General features: G+C 52.9%; 1 protein-coding gene and 1 long non-coding RNA gene across 3 annotated transcripts; one reads left to right on the forward strand and one right to left on the reverse strand.

The window, feature by feature from the left end:
• Positions 1–1534: 1534 nt before the first annotated feature.
• On the reverse strand, positions 1535–5321 carry LOC128853787 (uncharacterized). Of its 2 annotated transcripts, none has more exons than XR_008452539.1 (3): positions 4995–5321; positions 3821–4088; positions 1535–2568 (listed from the first exon to the last, which is right to left on the reverse strand). It is a non-coding gene; the product is annotated as an uncharacterized LOC128853787 (long non-coding RNA). The 2 variants fall into 2 exon arrangements; XR_008452538.1 differs by having other exon boundaries at positions 3785–4088.
• Positions 4327–11336, forward strand: TNFRSF6B (TNF receptor superfamily member 6b). The gene is made up of 5 exons (XM_054081136.1): positions 4327–4436; positions 5202–5377; positions 5894–6272; positions 8405–8599; positions 10959–11336. The coding sequence occupies exons 2-5, from the start codon at positions 5336–5338 to the stop codon at positions 11234–11236; spliced, it is 894 nt and encodes a 297-aa protein (XP_053937111.1). The 5' UTR covers positions 4327–4436; positions 5202–5335; the 3' UTR covers positions 11237–11336.
• Positions 11337–13410: the final 2074 nt, after the last annotated feature.

Here is a 13410-nt window from a genome sequence, read left to right on the forward strand (position 1 = left end):
CGAGGTCACTAAATAGCAACCTCACTACCTCTCAGGTTTATGCTGGGGATCTTAGGGTGTCCTTCCCTGGTTGATGGCAGACACCCAGCACTGGTGTTACCTGATCTGAGATCGATCCCCTGGCCCTTCCCCTTCCCACCTCTCCAACCCTTGCCTAGGAGCTGAGCAGCGTTGTCCCCGTGTTCCCCATGGCAGGTTGCTTGAGAATCACTTCTTGCAAAGGACTGCGCCTGTGCATTCTCACTCTCCATCTTCCAAAGAACCATTCAGAGCTTTGTGAGTCAACTGATCTCTTCTGGACGTGTTTAGAATGCTGCTTCCTCCCACCTCGGCCCCAGCAATAAACCTGCTTCCAACAAAACCTTGAAGAGGGTCTCCAGGAGCCAGCTGTCAGGACGTGCTGCAGATAGTGATCTTGGGTCATCTTGGAACCAGCTGGATTTACAAGAAGGACAGTCGGGGATTGTACATCATTTATGGAGACCAGAAAGTGAAAACAAGAATTATTTCAGAAAAAACAACGTTGTTTCAAGTGGTTGGAGGAACTGATCCAAACTACTACTGAGTGGTTGGGAGAGGGAAACCAATCATGGACCACCCTTGCTGATTTGGGGAAGCAAATGAGACATGAGACACAGATCGTAAAGGAAGAGAGATATCAGTCTCTACTGTCCCTGCCTTGCAGTGCTAGGACTGTACCTGGAATGTTGTCTCCAGTTTGAGGGGTGTGTCACGGAAAAAATTTTCCCTGCTGCTTTTCCTAAATAAAGCTGAAAAGACTTGAGAAAGAGACCAAAAAACCTAAAAGCAACTGTTTTATGAGGAAAGAGATGCCCTGTGTCTTTGCTTGGAGAAGTGGCCGCTGATGGAGTGCGAGGAATTTCTTTGCTTTTCATATTTTCCTCTCAATATTAGTGAGAAACCTGACTTTGCAAGGGCAGGTTCGAAAAAGCAATGCTACCAGACACCCTGAAGCTCTCAGAAGTGTGAAATGATGTGGGGAAATGAAATCGGAGCCATGAGACTATGACGCTGAACTTCTTTTCTAAGCTACCTCCACAGGTCAGAAAGTCAGCAGCGAGTCGAGCTGTGGCTTCCCCTTGGTCAGGCAGCGACCTCACAAACCCATCCTGGGAGGTGAAAGATGGGGCAATTAAAAGGACAGACGGAAAATGATTAATCAAAGGTGTTTTTTCTATCAGACTCTCATCCCTCTAAAAGGTGGAGGTTGCCTGGAGAAGCCCTTTCTGTCCCAATAACGCTGTATTTCATCATTCCGGTGAATTTTTGCCATTGTTAAATTCAGAACAAAAATAGCTGGTGGTGATGTGCTGTGGTGCAGTGAGGAGCTGTGTGCTCGAGGGGTCTGGCTCGTTGCATCCACCCCAACAGGATGCAGGGACCGCCGTGAGGTGCCACCCCGGCCGTGCCGCCTGCATTCACTTCACATATCTCGTGGATTCCTCCATCCGTTAGCAGGTGTAAGCAGGTCTTTGGTGGGCTTCATTCAATCTAAGCAGAAAACCAAGAGGGATAAAGAAGAAATGAAACCATTCAGGTTACTTTTGAGTAACGCTTTTACAACCACCGCAGTGTGAGTGTTTATCACTTCAACCGACTCATGAGTTTGCAAAAGTTGAGATGACCAGATTTCGGTTGCAGCTTCTTGGAAAAGTCTAGATGTGTCAGCGAGAGGGCTGAGGACCACTCGGGAACCGTGTGAAAGCCATGGTAGGAAAACTGAGATCAGCTTTCTGCCCATCAGGAAAGGAAATGCGTTGCGGTGGCACTGGGGCCGCTCTGGAGCACCACGAGGTGTCCTGGAACAGGATGAGTCTCGGGCAGAAGACATCTGGCTTCAGCTCCCTAGTGGGGTGAGCTGCAGTGTGGGGTTTCCTGCATGATTCAAATCAGCCGTGAGTTTCACCCAAAAGAAATATCCAGCAGAGGCTGTGCCCCAGGAATTGATTGATATAGAGTCAATTACTGAGATGATGTCTGCTGAGGAAGCAAAGCCCCAGCAGTCCTTGGCTCATGGATGGTGTCAAAAGGTGTCACAAATCATCAGGATTGCTTTGGGGAGCTACAAGTGATTGAGAGAAAGCAATAGGAAAATCAAAATCTATTTTAGAGCGGGTAGTGAAAATCAGTTTCTCGTCCGTTTGGGGTTGAGTGCAAGTAAACAGCCTGGGTACTGCCCTCTGCTTATTCGACAGCACTCTCGGACATGAATAACAAACCCCTTTGACTCCAGTTAGAGGCAGAGGTTTTTCTTTAACCATAATGGGTAGAAATTGATGTTAGTGGAAGGAGCTTTGCATTTCTTCTGACTATTGGAGTTTATTTCTTCTTCTGGGTAGCAGAAAACTGGGTTTGATTTTCCTTTATTTTCATAAATTGTGAGTTTAGTGCTTCTAGGTTTGATCTACAGCAGTGGTAAGAATAAAGTCGCCAACATAAGGAGGATATGGAACTGTTGGGATGGGTCCAGAGGAGGCCACAGAGATGATCCGAGGGCTGGAGCACTTCTGCTATGAGGCCAGGTGGAGAGAGTTGGGGTTGTTCAGCCTGGAGAAGAGAAGGCTCCAGTTAGACCTTACAGCAGCTTCCAGTACTGAAAGGGGCTGCAGGAAAGCTGGGGAGGGGCTCTTGATCAGGGAGGGCAGGAAGAGGACAGGGGGAATGGTTTTGAGCTGAAAGAGGGAAAATGGAGATGTTCTCACTGCTGCAGAGAACAACCTGTGGGAGGGGAGATTTTAGACCCTTCTATATCTCCAGACGGGGATGCTTGAGAAGTTGTGTGTGTGAAGCAAGTGTTTATGAACTGGCTGCTGCTTTCAGACTGGTCTCTTACTGGTTTTGGTTCTGAGCAAGCAAGACTTTGCTGACCAGTGGTTGTTATCCATATTTCATCCTGAGAGATGGCACGGGGGGTGGTGGGGGGTGGGGGGCGATGGTCTGTTGGTATAAGACGTACAAAGGGTTTTCTCCTGGTGGCCAGCCTGCAGTTGAAGTTGCTAAGCCAGGGCTGGCAGAGCCCTGCCTGCAGCAAGGGGGCTGCTGGGGATCCCGGGAGCCATAGGCTGTGCTGGTGGGAGAAGCCAGGAGGAATCTGTGACCCAGGAACCGGTGGGGTTTGTGTGAGGGGCGGCAGCAGCCCAGTGTGCAGCTCACAGCACACTCTCTTGCTCTTTTCACCGATGAAGGTGGCAAACTGTGACATTAACAGGAGTGGAGTACAAAACCCATCTGATTTCCCAGCTCAGGGCTCCGTGGTCAGTATGGGATTTGAATGTCACTGGGTTTTCTTCTCTTCCACTGACTGGAAAGTTAAAAAACTAGAAGAAAAGCTAAACTGTTTCTAAAAGTTGTTTGGAATCAATTGCAGCTTTCCCACTCCTCTTTGCCTTGTGGCACCACTCCTGGTAGGAGAGAGGGTGTCTGGCAGGAGCAGAAAAGGCAAGTTTTCAGGTAGTGAGCACGCTATGCTCTTCCTGGGCTCACACTTTTACACCAGACAGGTAAATTCTGTGGGTTTTTCCCCTTCCCCCTGTGCTTGGGTTACAGGGGGGACCGGAGCAGACGCAGGTGAAGCAGAAGGAGCAGCTTGCACTGCCTTCCTAGCACGCAATGTGCTTCGCAGCGCTATCCTTGGATGCTCTTGGTTTCAGAAAAATCTAGTGAGAAGGGGCAGAAGGACAAAGCAGGGACGGTGCAGGGTGAGCAGGTGCCGGGGAAGGCACTGAGTTCAGTGACTATTAAAACCTCCGCGTCCAAGACTTACAGCCAAGTCCCACCACTCAGAGACTCCAATGCTGACCTCCTTGGCTGCGGGATGTTGTTACCCCACAAAAGGTTTAGGGTTACGGCTGGAGTTGGTGTGTCGGAGTTGGTGTGTCGCCCTTGGTGCTCCTCAGAGGAGAAAATTGAAGCTCTGAGCTGCCTTGAGGAACGCGGTGCCTGAGCACCAAAACTGTTTGAGCAGGAGGGGGTCTCACAGCGGCCAGAGTTGGGGGTTCCTCGAGTTCTCAGCTGGAACAGCCTCACCGTCCCGGTTCTGCTGCTCACGGTGAGAAGCGGTGCTGGGGCTGTTCGGGGTGAAACCCGACAGTGAGACAGAAGTGCTGTTAGCGGAACGTCGCTGAGCCCTTACAACCAGGGAACAGAGTGTTTGCTGCAGAAACTCCCTGCCTTCCCCCAGCCAAGGAAAACCACCCTCCGCATCCCCCGGGAGCCCCGCGGTGCGCGAACCCCGGCGGCTCCGCGGATGAACCGGAGCCTGAGCGGTTGCAGGGGAGCCGGGAGCCCCGGGACGGGGCCGGGCAGAGCGGGATCCCGCAGATCGATTGCGTAACAGGGGTCTTTCCCAAGGGCTGCGTCTATAAAGATGCTGCCCGGCGAGCAGAGAGGCGGGCGCGGCGCAGCGAGAGCCGCGGGTGCGGAGGGGAGGGGAGGCAGTGCAGCCGCTCCCGGGGTGCGGTGGGGTGGGGAGGGGAGGAAGGGAGGGCAGCTGCTCCTAGGGGACAGCATGGAGTACGATGGCGAGCTGCTGCTCCATCACCTCTCCTTTCTCCGCTCCTCTGCCTCTCCCTCGTCCGCTCGGCCACCTCTCCTTCCTCTTCTCCTCCACCTCTCTTTCCTCTGCTCTGCCACCTCTCCCTCCTCCTCTCCTACACCTCTCCATCTTCTTCTCCTCTGCCTCTCTCTCCTCTTCTCCTCTGCCTCTCCCTCCTCCTCTCCTACACCTCTCCATCTTCTTCTCCTCTGCCTCTCTCTCCTCTTCTCCTCTGCCTCTCCCTCCTCCTGTCTTACACCCCTCCATCCTCTTCTTCGCCTCTCCATCCTCTTCTCCTCCACCTCTCCCTTCTCTTCTCCTCTGCCTCTCCCTCCTCCTCTCCTACATCTCTCCATCCTCTTTTCCTCTGCCTCTCCCTCCTCTTCTCCTCCACCTCTCCCTCCTCTGCTCCCTCCTTGGCCGCTGCCGTGGGTCACACCTGCTCCAGGGCTGGGGTTCTTTCCTCCTCGAAGCGCTTACGCATGTCGGGCGATGAGTGCGTCAGGTGTGCAGTCGCCAGCACTCTGAGACTCAGCTTCTGTTGCTGAGTTGGTACCTCCCTCGGAGAAAAGACTGCTTGGAAAGCAGATAGGAAAGCTCAGCCTTTCATAGCGCTCCTTACCCTTCTCTTTCTCTTTCTTTTTAGAGCTGGACGGTGGGTTTGGCATTGCTGCTACAGAGAGGAGCTACATCCCAGCCACTGTCCTCAGCACCAGCCCCTGAGGAGCCCACTCTGTCTCTCCAGGCTTCTGATTACGGTGCTCGGAAGCACACGGCGCTATGTTATCCTCCCACGTGCCAAATTTAAGGCATTCATCCAAGGTAATGTACCGTCTGCTGTTAAAACAGAGCACATGTGCTTTGAAAAGGAAAGGAAGGATAAACAAGACTCTGGGATTCTCTGGTCCTATACTGAGTACCTGGGTTTCCAAAAATGTTTAGAGTTTGTATGGAGCATCCTTGTATTTGCTAGTTTGGAAAACTTTCCTTCTGCTTCTTGATATGCAGCGGTGAGGGGTGAAAAGAGGAGACTATGCTGTAGCTGCTTTTAGTACCAAAAGAGAGGAATGGGGTCGTGAAGGCACCACAAAATGAGTTTGAGGAGCATCATTTGGGAAGGACGCTTTGCCACCTGGGGTAGCAAGTGGGGAGACAGGTGGGGCAGGGGCTGGTTCCCAGTGCCACCGGTTCTTTGGGGCTGGAGAGCGTGAGGAGCGTGGGGAAAATAACTTCTTGCTTCTACAACACTGACAAACTCTGTAACACAGCAGCCACGTTTGTCGCTGCTGCCTCTGCAAGAGGATGACCTAAGGGCTCTTTGCGCTGTCTTTGCTGCAGTGGATGTCTGCTTCTCTCCTCCTTTTCCTGGCTGAGCTCAGCTTCAGCTCCCCACCCACCTACCAATGGAAAGATGCTGTGACAAACGAGAAGCTCACCTGCCAGCAGTGCCCTCCGGGGACCTGTGTGGCACAGCACTGCACCAGGGACAGACAGACTGTGTGCCAACCCTGCCCAGATTTGCACTACACGCAGTACTGGAACTACCTGGAGAAGTGCCGGTACTGTAACACCATCTGCGAGGAGAAGCAGGTGGAAGTGCAGCAGTGCAATTCCACCCACAACCGCGTCTGCCAGTGCCAGGAGGGCTACTACTCGGAGATGGAATTCTGCATCAAGCACTCTGAGTGTCCGCCGGGCTATGGCGTCGAGAAACTGGGTAAGTGCCCTAACCAGGTGGCTGCAGCAGTGGTGTGTGTGTGCTTGCGAGGCTCTTGTCGCAACCCAAAATCTCCAATAGTTCTAAAAATCAAGGAGAAATACAGCAGCCAATGATTGCCCAGAGCCTGATTGACTCCCTTTTGCTCACCAGCGCAGTGCCATCCTTGCTGGCACCTGAAACTGCTTATGGATTCTTTCTCCACGAGTCATTTCTTTGGTTTTCCCCTGCTTTTGCTTTGAATGCCTTTGGAATCGCCCAGCTGAGATGGGGCACAGCAATCCTGATCCCCTGTTTCACCTGCCGCAGCAGGCAGGGTCGGCTGGGACTCACCCCTCCTGAAGCACCATCTCACCCTGCCGGGGCTTTCCGCAGGTGGAAAGCTCCACAGCTTCTGCTCCTCTGTCAGCTCCCTCCTCCTCGCAGGCAGGGAGATGGGAATGCTAATTGTGGGGACTGAAAAGCGCTGCTAATGATGCAAGAGCAGGGCTGGGAATGCGTGTAGCTCTGGGGCTGATTTTTTAGTTTTTATTGAGCAATTTGGAGAGGCTGCTTTTAAAACATGAAATGGAAACATGGACATATTCCAAAACAGTAAGCTCAGCCTTGTTTTGATTCACATCTGGGTGAGATTCCAAGATTCTGTCCCCTGGTGAGATATAAGTCATAAGAGATTTCAGGGGTTTCATTTTCCCGCTGTTGTCCCAGCGTGGCTCTGCCTGGGCCCTCGGTTTCTTCCATTTGTGTGTGCACAAAACTTCTGAAAATAGAAGTTGCCTACAAGCAGGTTTCCCTCTCTCCCTGTATCACCGAGGACCAGGCTCTGCCTGGAAACCACAGCTGGGTGTAAGAAACTTGTGTGGGCAGCATCAGCAAAAGCAGCATTGTCTTACTTCATGCTTTGAAGTGGAGAGGCTTTTGAAGTCCTTCCATGCATGGCACAGAAGAACTTCAGGCTCCCCAGCCAGATAAAATCCTTGTTGTCTTCAGCTGGTGTTTAAGGGTGAGGTTCAGGGCTTAATTGTTCTCTGGGAGGGCAGTAATGCAGCTAAAGGTGAACTCAGTCTGCAAACAACACAGGGAGGCTCTTTGAAATGAAGAATCAAATTTGGCTGTAGGGTGAGGAGCCGTGTGAGCAAGGTGGGGCTTTTGAGGAAAGGACTTCTTGTATGGGGAACGATGGCAGCTCAGCCCAGACATCTGAACCCCACAGCAAGGACTGAGCACCCAGTGTGGGTGGGCAGAGCCCCGGCACTGCGAATGCTTATGGGGACAACCTGGACACTGTCATTGCAGAGCTGTGACTCGGGGCTGTGGCAGAGCTCACTGGCTTTTGAGTTGGATAAGTGCTTTGACGCACGTGCGGCACCTCTGGGGACATGGGCTTCTTGCGGATTGTCCATTTGCAAATACTGGCTCAGATGTTGGGATCATCAGCTGAGCTGGAGAGGACATTTCCTGCTAAAGCCAAAGCGATGGCTTAAAGTGGGTTGTGACAAGGTAGAGGCTGTGTTCTTAATTAGGTGTGTGATGAGGAGAGGAAAAGGGGTGTGAAATTCGCTCCTATTAGGGCCGTTCCCTCTTCTCACAGTGAACATATAAGAAACCCTTGTGCACTCTTGCTCACGTGGCACCATCCCTGTGGAACGGTGACGGGTCTGGCCCGGAGCCCGGGTGGAAACTGCAGTGCTGCAGAAGCCAGCAGAGCTTTCACCTCCTTCATGACTTTCAGTTTTACTTGGCCAGGAGGCTCCTGACTCTGCCATGAATCAAAACGCTCCTTTGGCACTCAGCCTACCCATCATCCCAGCAGGTGTCTCCCAGGTGGTCCTTTTCAGTAGTAGATGAGATCTCCTCTTGTGGCTGGTGGTTGGTGACAATTTGGCAGCACGTGTTGAACACCTTGGCTTGGGAAATGGCTGGGAAAAGCCTGGCTGTGCATGCTTCCCAGAGGAGCTGCAGGCAGTGGTTGGTTCCAAAACATGATTATCCCCATGCTTGACTGATGTCTGGCACTCTTTGCTCTTCCGACATGAGCCCCAGCTCCCGCCCCTGCTCCCTTGCCAGCTCGTCACCACCAAGGAGTGTGGCTGGGGAGAAGGTTGATGGTCCCTTTGCCTCCCCATGTGCAGGTACTCCCTTTGAAAACACCAAGTGCCGCGCCTGTCCCCGTGGCTTCTTCTCTTCCTCCAACTCCACCAAGGCGTGTCAGCCACACCAGGACTGTCAGAAGCAGGGGAAGGTGACCAACGTGCCTGGCAACCAGTACCACGACACCCTCTGCACCTCCTGCAGACTGGGGAGAAGCAACAGCACACAGGGACCAGGTGAGCCACAGCGACATGGGTGGAGGGGGGATGCTGGGACCATGATGCTGCCAGGGCAAGAGCAAACTTCCTGGTGACTTCTTTCTACTTCGATGCAAAATGAGGTGAAATAGCTTGTAACAATATGGAGCGATCCATAATTCATAGTAATTATGGATAAAATATAGACTCTCTGCCTTTCTCCTCCTCCAGGGTCGGTCGTGTAGGGCAGGGACAGGGTACAGGGCTTAAGCAACGGCCACTGCTCAGCCAGAGCCCAAGCAGGCTCCTTGCTTAGCAAGAACCAAGAGCTGGCAGGAAATCCTGCCATTCCTTACCAGGAACTAGGATAACTGGGGATGCTGGGACATGAGAACGGTTTTAGTAGCCATTGGGCTGTAACTGATAGCTGACAGCGATACCCCATGGCGGGATGTTGTGTAAATGGATGCGGTGTGAAGGGCTGTGCTGCTCAGTTTGGTTCCTGCCGTGCCTCCTGCGCCCACTTTTCCCGGGCTTTCAGCCTGTTTTACAGAAAGCCTTTATTGCAGCTGCAGCTTTGTCTCATGGAGGTTGAAGGGAGCAGAATCAAAGTTCATTGGAGCTGAACCCTTGACCTTCCAAAAAAGCCTGTCACAGAGCTGTAGAACAGCCCAGGCTGGAAGGGACTTTGAAAGCTTATCTGGTCCAACATTTCATGGGAAAAGGAGCCTGGAGGAGATTATCCAGCACCCTGTCCAACCATGTCCTGAAAACCTCCTGCGACAGGGATTCCACTGTATCTCTGGGGAGATTGTGCCAGAGATTGACTCTTCTCATAGTGAGACATTAATTGGCTACATCAGCGTACGAGAGGAGCTCTTGCCTTTCCCTCCTCTCCTGGCACCGCCACTGTGGGATATTTCTCCTTACGAAGCCTGACTCACCCTACAAGCTCCGTGCCAGGAGCGTGATCCTGCTGGGGAGAGGAGCTGGGGAGCTCTGTCGTCAGCAGGACGTGGTGCCGAGGAGGGGAGGGCGGTCAGGTGAGAGCGGAGTCAGCAGCACGTGCGCTGCTGTTCTTTGAGCAACGGCACCCGCGGCCAGACCAACCCTTCGTCTATTAATAGAGCGTGCGGAGGCTGGTGAGCAATGGGAGCCGAGGGGTATTTTTATCTCTGGTTTGTCATTATTGCACTCTGGAGGCACGTGGGTTCCTGCTCTCCTCCCTGCTGCAACAGCAACCGCAGGAGCAATTCAACATAAACCCCGGTTCTACAGGAGAGCCAGAAAGCACGGGAGCCCAACCCACCCCACTATAACCAGTGAAACCGTTCCCAGTTTACAAGGCCACAAAACTGGGCCAGTCTCTCCTTGATTGAGTAATCATTTGGCCTTGATCTCTTGGAATTTCTTAGTGATTGCACTCACGCTGGATGCTCTCCAGCAGCTCTTTAACCACCTGGGACTGGGGCTGTCCAAAAGCCCTACTCGGGGCTGACGTGGGGCTTGCGCTGTCCCAAGAGATAAAAGCCCACACGTGAAAACAGAAACTTTCAGGACAAATAATACATATATACTTACTGCGATTACTTCAGCTTTTCTGGACTTCCCCTCTTCCCGCAGCAAAAAGGTGTATTTGCTTTTATCAAAGTTACAGGAACCTCTCGGTGTCGTTTCCTAACCAGAAACACAGAGGCTGTGTCGCTGCTGGGAAACCTCAGCCTGTGACGCGGGCTGGAGCCAGCCTTCCCTGGCCTCGGCTGCTCCGTGATGCCATGTTTGGTGCTTGCCTCCTTCTTCCTTCTAATTTCATTTTTCCACTTGTTATATGCTTATTCTGACTTGCTCTTTCCACCGTGTCCCTGCCAACGGCGTGAGGCAGCTCCCTCCGTCTTCCCCCTGGACTCAGGCAAAGGGTGAGCTGCTGCAAACCGGCTGCTGCTGCATCCTCAGGCAGGGACTCACGCTCCACCTGGACTCATGTGCACGGGCAGGTGGTCCCCAGCTCATGTTCACAGCTGTACGGGGCTGCACCAGCTAAAACACCTTCCCAGATCTGGAATATGGGTTGTTAGTGGTGGGTTTCCCTGCAGGGCTCACTGGGCTGGAGAGCGATGATCAGGTGAGGATGATGCTATAGAATCATAGAGAGGGTTGGGTTGGAAGGGATATTTAAGCGTCGCCTCGTCCAAGCCCCTTGCAATGAGCCAGGGGCATTTTCAGATCAATCAGGTTGCTCAGAGCCCCATCCAACCTGACCTAGGATGTTTCCAGGGATGGGCCATCCACCATCTCTCTGGGCAGATGTCCACGGAGAGGCTTGGTAGGACCATAACCTGCTTTCCCAGTGTCCTGTGGCCACCTTCCCTCTAACCTCTGGGCTGTTTTCTCCCACCAGCTCTAGCAGACGATGACTGTGAACAAGCCATGATAGACTTTGTGGTGTACCAGAACATTCCTGTCAGAAAGCTGAAGCGCCTGCAGCAAATCCTGGAGCGCTCGTCGAAGAAACAGGCGCTGGGAAACAGAGCGGCCGTCCAGGAGAAGTTCAGAGCTTTCCTCACCCACCTGAAAGAGGGGCACTCCGAGGTCACCAAGGAGCTGCTGAGCGCGCTGCGGGCTGCCAAGCTGCACTCCATCGAGGAGAAGGTCCGCGAGCGCTTCCTCCTCCACTGAGAACATGAACTGAACTTTTCGGGTGGTTTTTGTCTAGGGTTTTTCTTCGGTGGCTTCATTAATTTATTAATCATTCCAAACTTTACTTGAAATGCAGCTATAGGTGCAGCTATAGGTGAGCGATGGGTCCCACTCTCCGTGCAGCTGCTGCAGCTCTCGGAGCTCCCTGCGCGCTGGCCCACAGTTTTCCAGCACTCAGCAAAGGTCAATATTTTACCAGAAGAGAATCATGCAGCCAGTCCTCCTTTTTAGAAAGCTGTCCGGATTTGTTTTAAACTCTGTGGGTTTGGTTTTGGTGGGGTTTTTTAGTTATTTAACAGTTTCCCTCAGAGGATTCACTGGCATTTGTCATGCTTGGTTCTGAGGAAGGAGTTTCCTGATGACAGACACACTGGGTGTAGGATGCCCTGAAGTCACTGGTACAGTCAACTTTAAATTTATTTCCAAACTGCCTGGTTTTATACTGTGTATGGAAGATGTTTTTCAGCGAAAGAAACTAAAGAAGTTATTTTATTATACTATTCTGTCACCAGAGTCCTCTCCTTTGGAGGAGAGAGGTGGTGGTGTGAGTCTCAGCCCATCATCTTCTCACTCTGCTTGCCCTTACCTGAGTTTGCATATACCTCATGCCCCGATCTCACCACATCCGCCACCCTCACGGCACGGCAGCCACCAAACCCAGCCTCGGCGAGGCTGAGCGCCGGTGGAGGGGACCCTGTCAGCATTGGGATTTGCTGCTGGTGCAGTCAGGGTGAAGCTCGCATCTCTTGGGTCAACCCAACCGTGTCATCCTGTGCCCCAGGTCTGTCCCCAGACCTGACCGAGTGCTGCCGTGAGCGAAGAGGCACTGCCAGCCCTGAGCCGTGCCCTGGGGTACCTCTGCCGGCTGCCGGGGGGCTTTCTGAAGCCTTGCAGCTGTCGCTTGGGGAAGTCCACGAGGTGCCCTCTCAGGCATTTTCCAGTCGTTAGCAAAGATGACACAGAGCCTCCATCTTCTGCCTTGAATGAGTTTGCTTCTTTTATAGTTCTCTTTTAGCTGACTAGTTGCCAGGAGCAGTTTGTGGTTCAAAGAGGAATATTTCCACCCAGCAAGGAGCTGTTAAAAGAAATCCGAAACATGTGCTCTGGGGAGTTGCCCCCGCACTTCCCCCGTCTGAGGAAGGCTGACATAACCGAGTACTGGAGGGGATTTTAACCTCCCCTTGGTGCCCACAGACACATCCTAGGCTCTTCCTGCTGCAATGACAAGCTCTTCACCCATGGCAGGCTGGAGGAATGGGGCTGATCCTAAAGGCAGTGCTGGTCTTTTCTCTGATCCTTGCTTCTCCAGCGCTCCGGAGTCCCTGGGTGTCTGCTTGCATCTACCTAGTGCTGCAGGGTTGCCATTGGGGTCCCCAGACTTGCAACTGGGAACCGTAGACTTGCAACTGGCTGCCCCAGTTCTGGGCATGAAGCACTTCAGTGATTCTGACATTGCCCCAGGTCAGGGACAAAGACAAGCGGATGGCTGAAAAACAGTAGAGGAAACCTCTCCCTCACACCTCTGTATTGAGCCAGGGCTGCTCCTGGCCACCCCTTCACAGCTTTGCTAAGCCTGGCCTTGAAATCCCACATAAGAAGCTGCACAGGAGACCCTTTTCGACCCTTTTCCACCTTCAGTTATCACCATGTCTAATCTCTGCTCTGCTGAGCTGCTTTATTCCAGTGGGCTGCAGCCCGGTCCCCAGGTGCGACCTGCTCCGGGTCCCTAGGCAGCAGCCAAGTGCCGATGGCGCAATCCAAGAGCAGCTGGGTCAGGAGATGAGAAGGGTTTCCATCACAGCATTGTGAGAAACGAAGCATTGCTGCAGTGCGATGCTTTCTCCTGAGGCAGAGGGCAAAGCAGGAAACAAGCGCTGTCAGGTCAACGGCTGGAGTAGCCGGAGCTTCCAGTGTTGGCTGCTGCTTCTCCAGGGATTCCCATCCCGCTGGGCTGTAGCGAGGTCTGACTCAGCACTAAGGGTTTGGTGTCCTTGGTCTAAAGGAGAAGGGGAATGGAGGGTTGTTGTTGGGAAACCAACTCCCCATTCTTTGTCCACGCCACCTTGGCTCCTTGAAACACGTATTGACCATCCCCTTCTTCAGGCGGGTGAGGGGGAATACCCTGGTACCCTGAGTGACTCTGTGCAGTGGGA

Source organism: Cuculus canorus, chromosome 16, assembly GCF_017976375.1.
Source record: "Cuculus canorus isolate bCucCan1 chromosome 16, bCucCan1.pri, whole genome shotgun sequence".
NCBI lineage: Eukaryota > Metazoa > Chordata > Aves > Cuculiformes > Cuculidae > Cuculus > Cuculus canorus.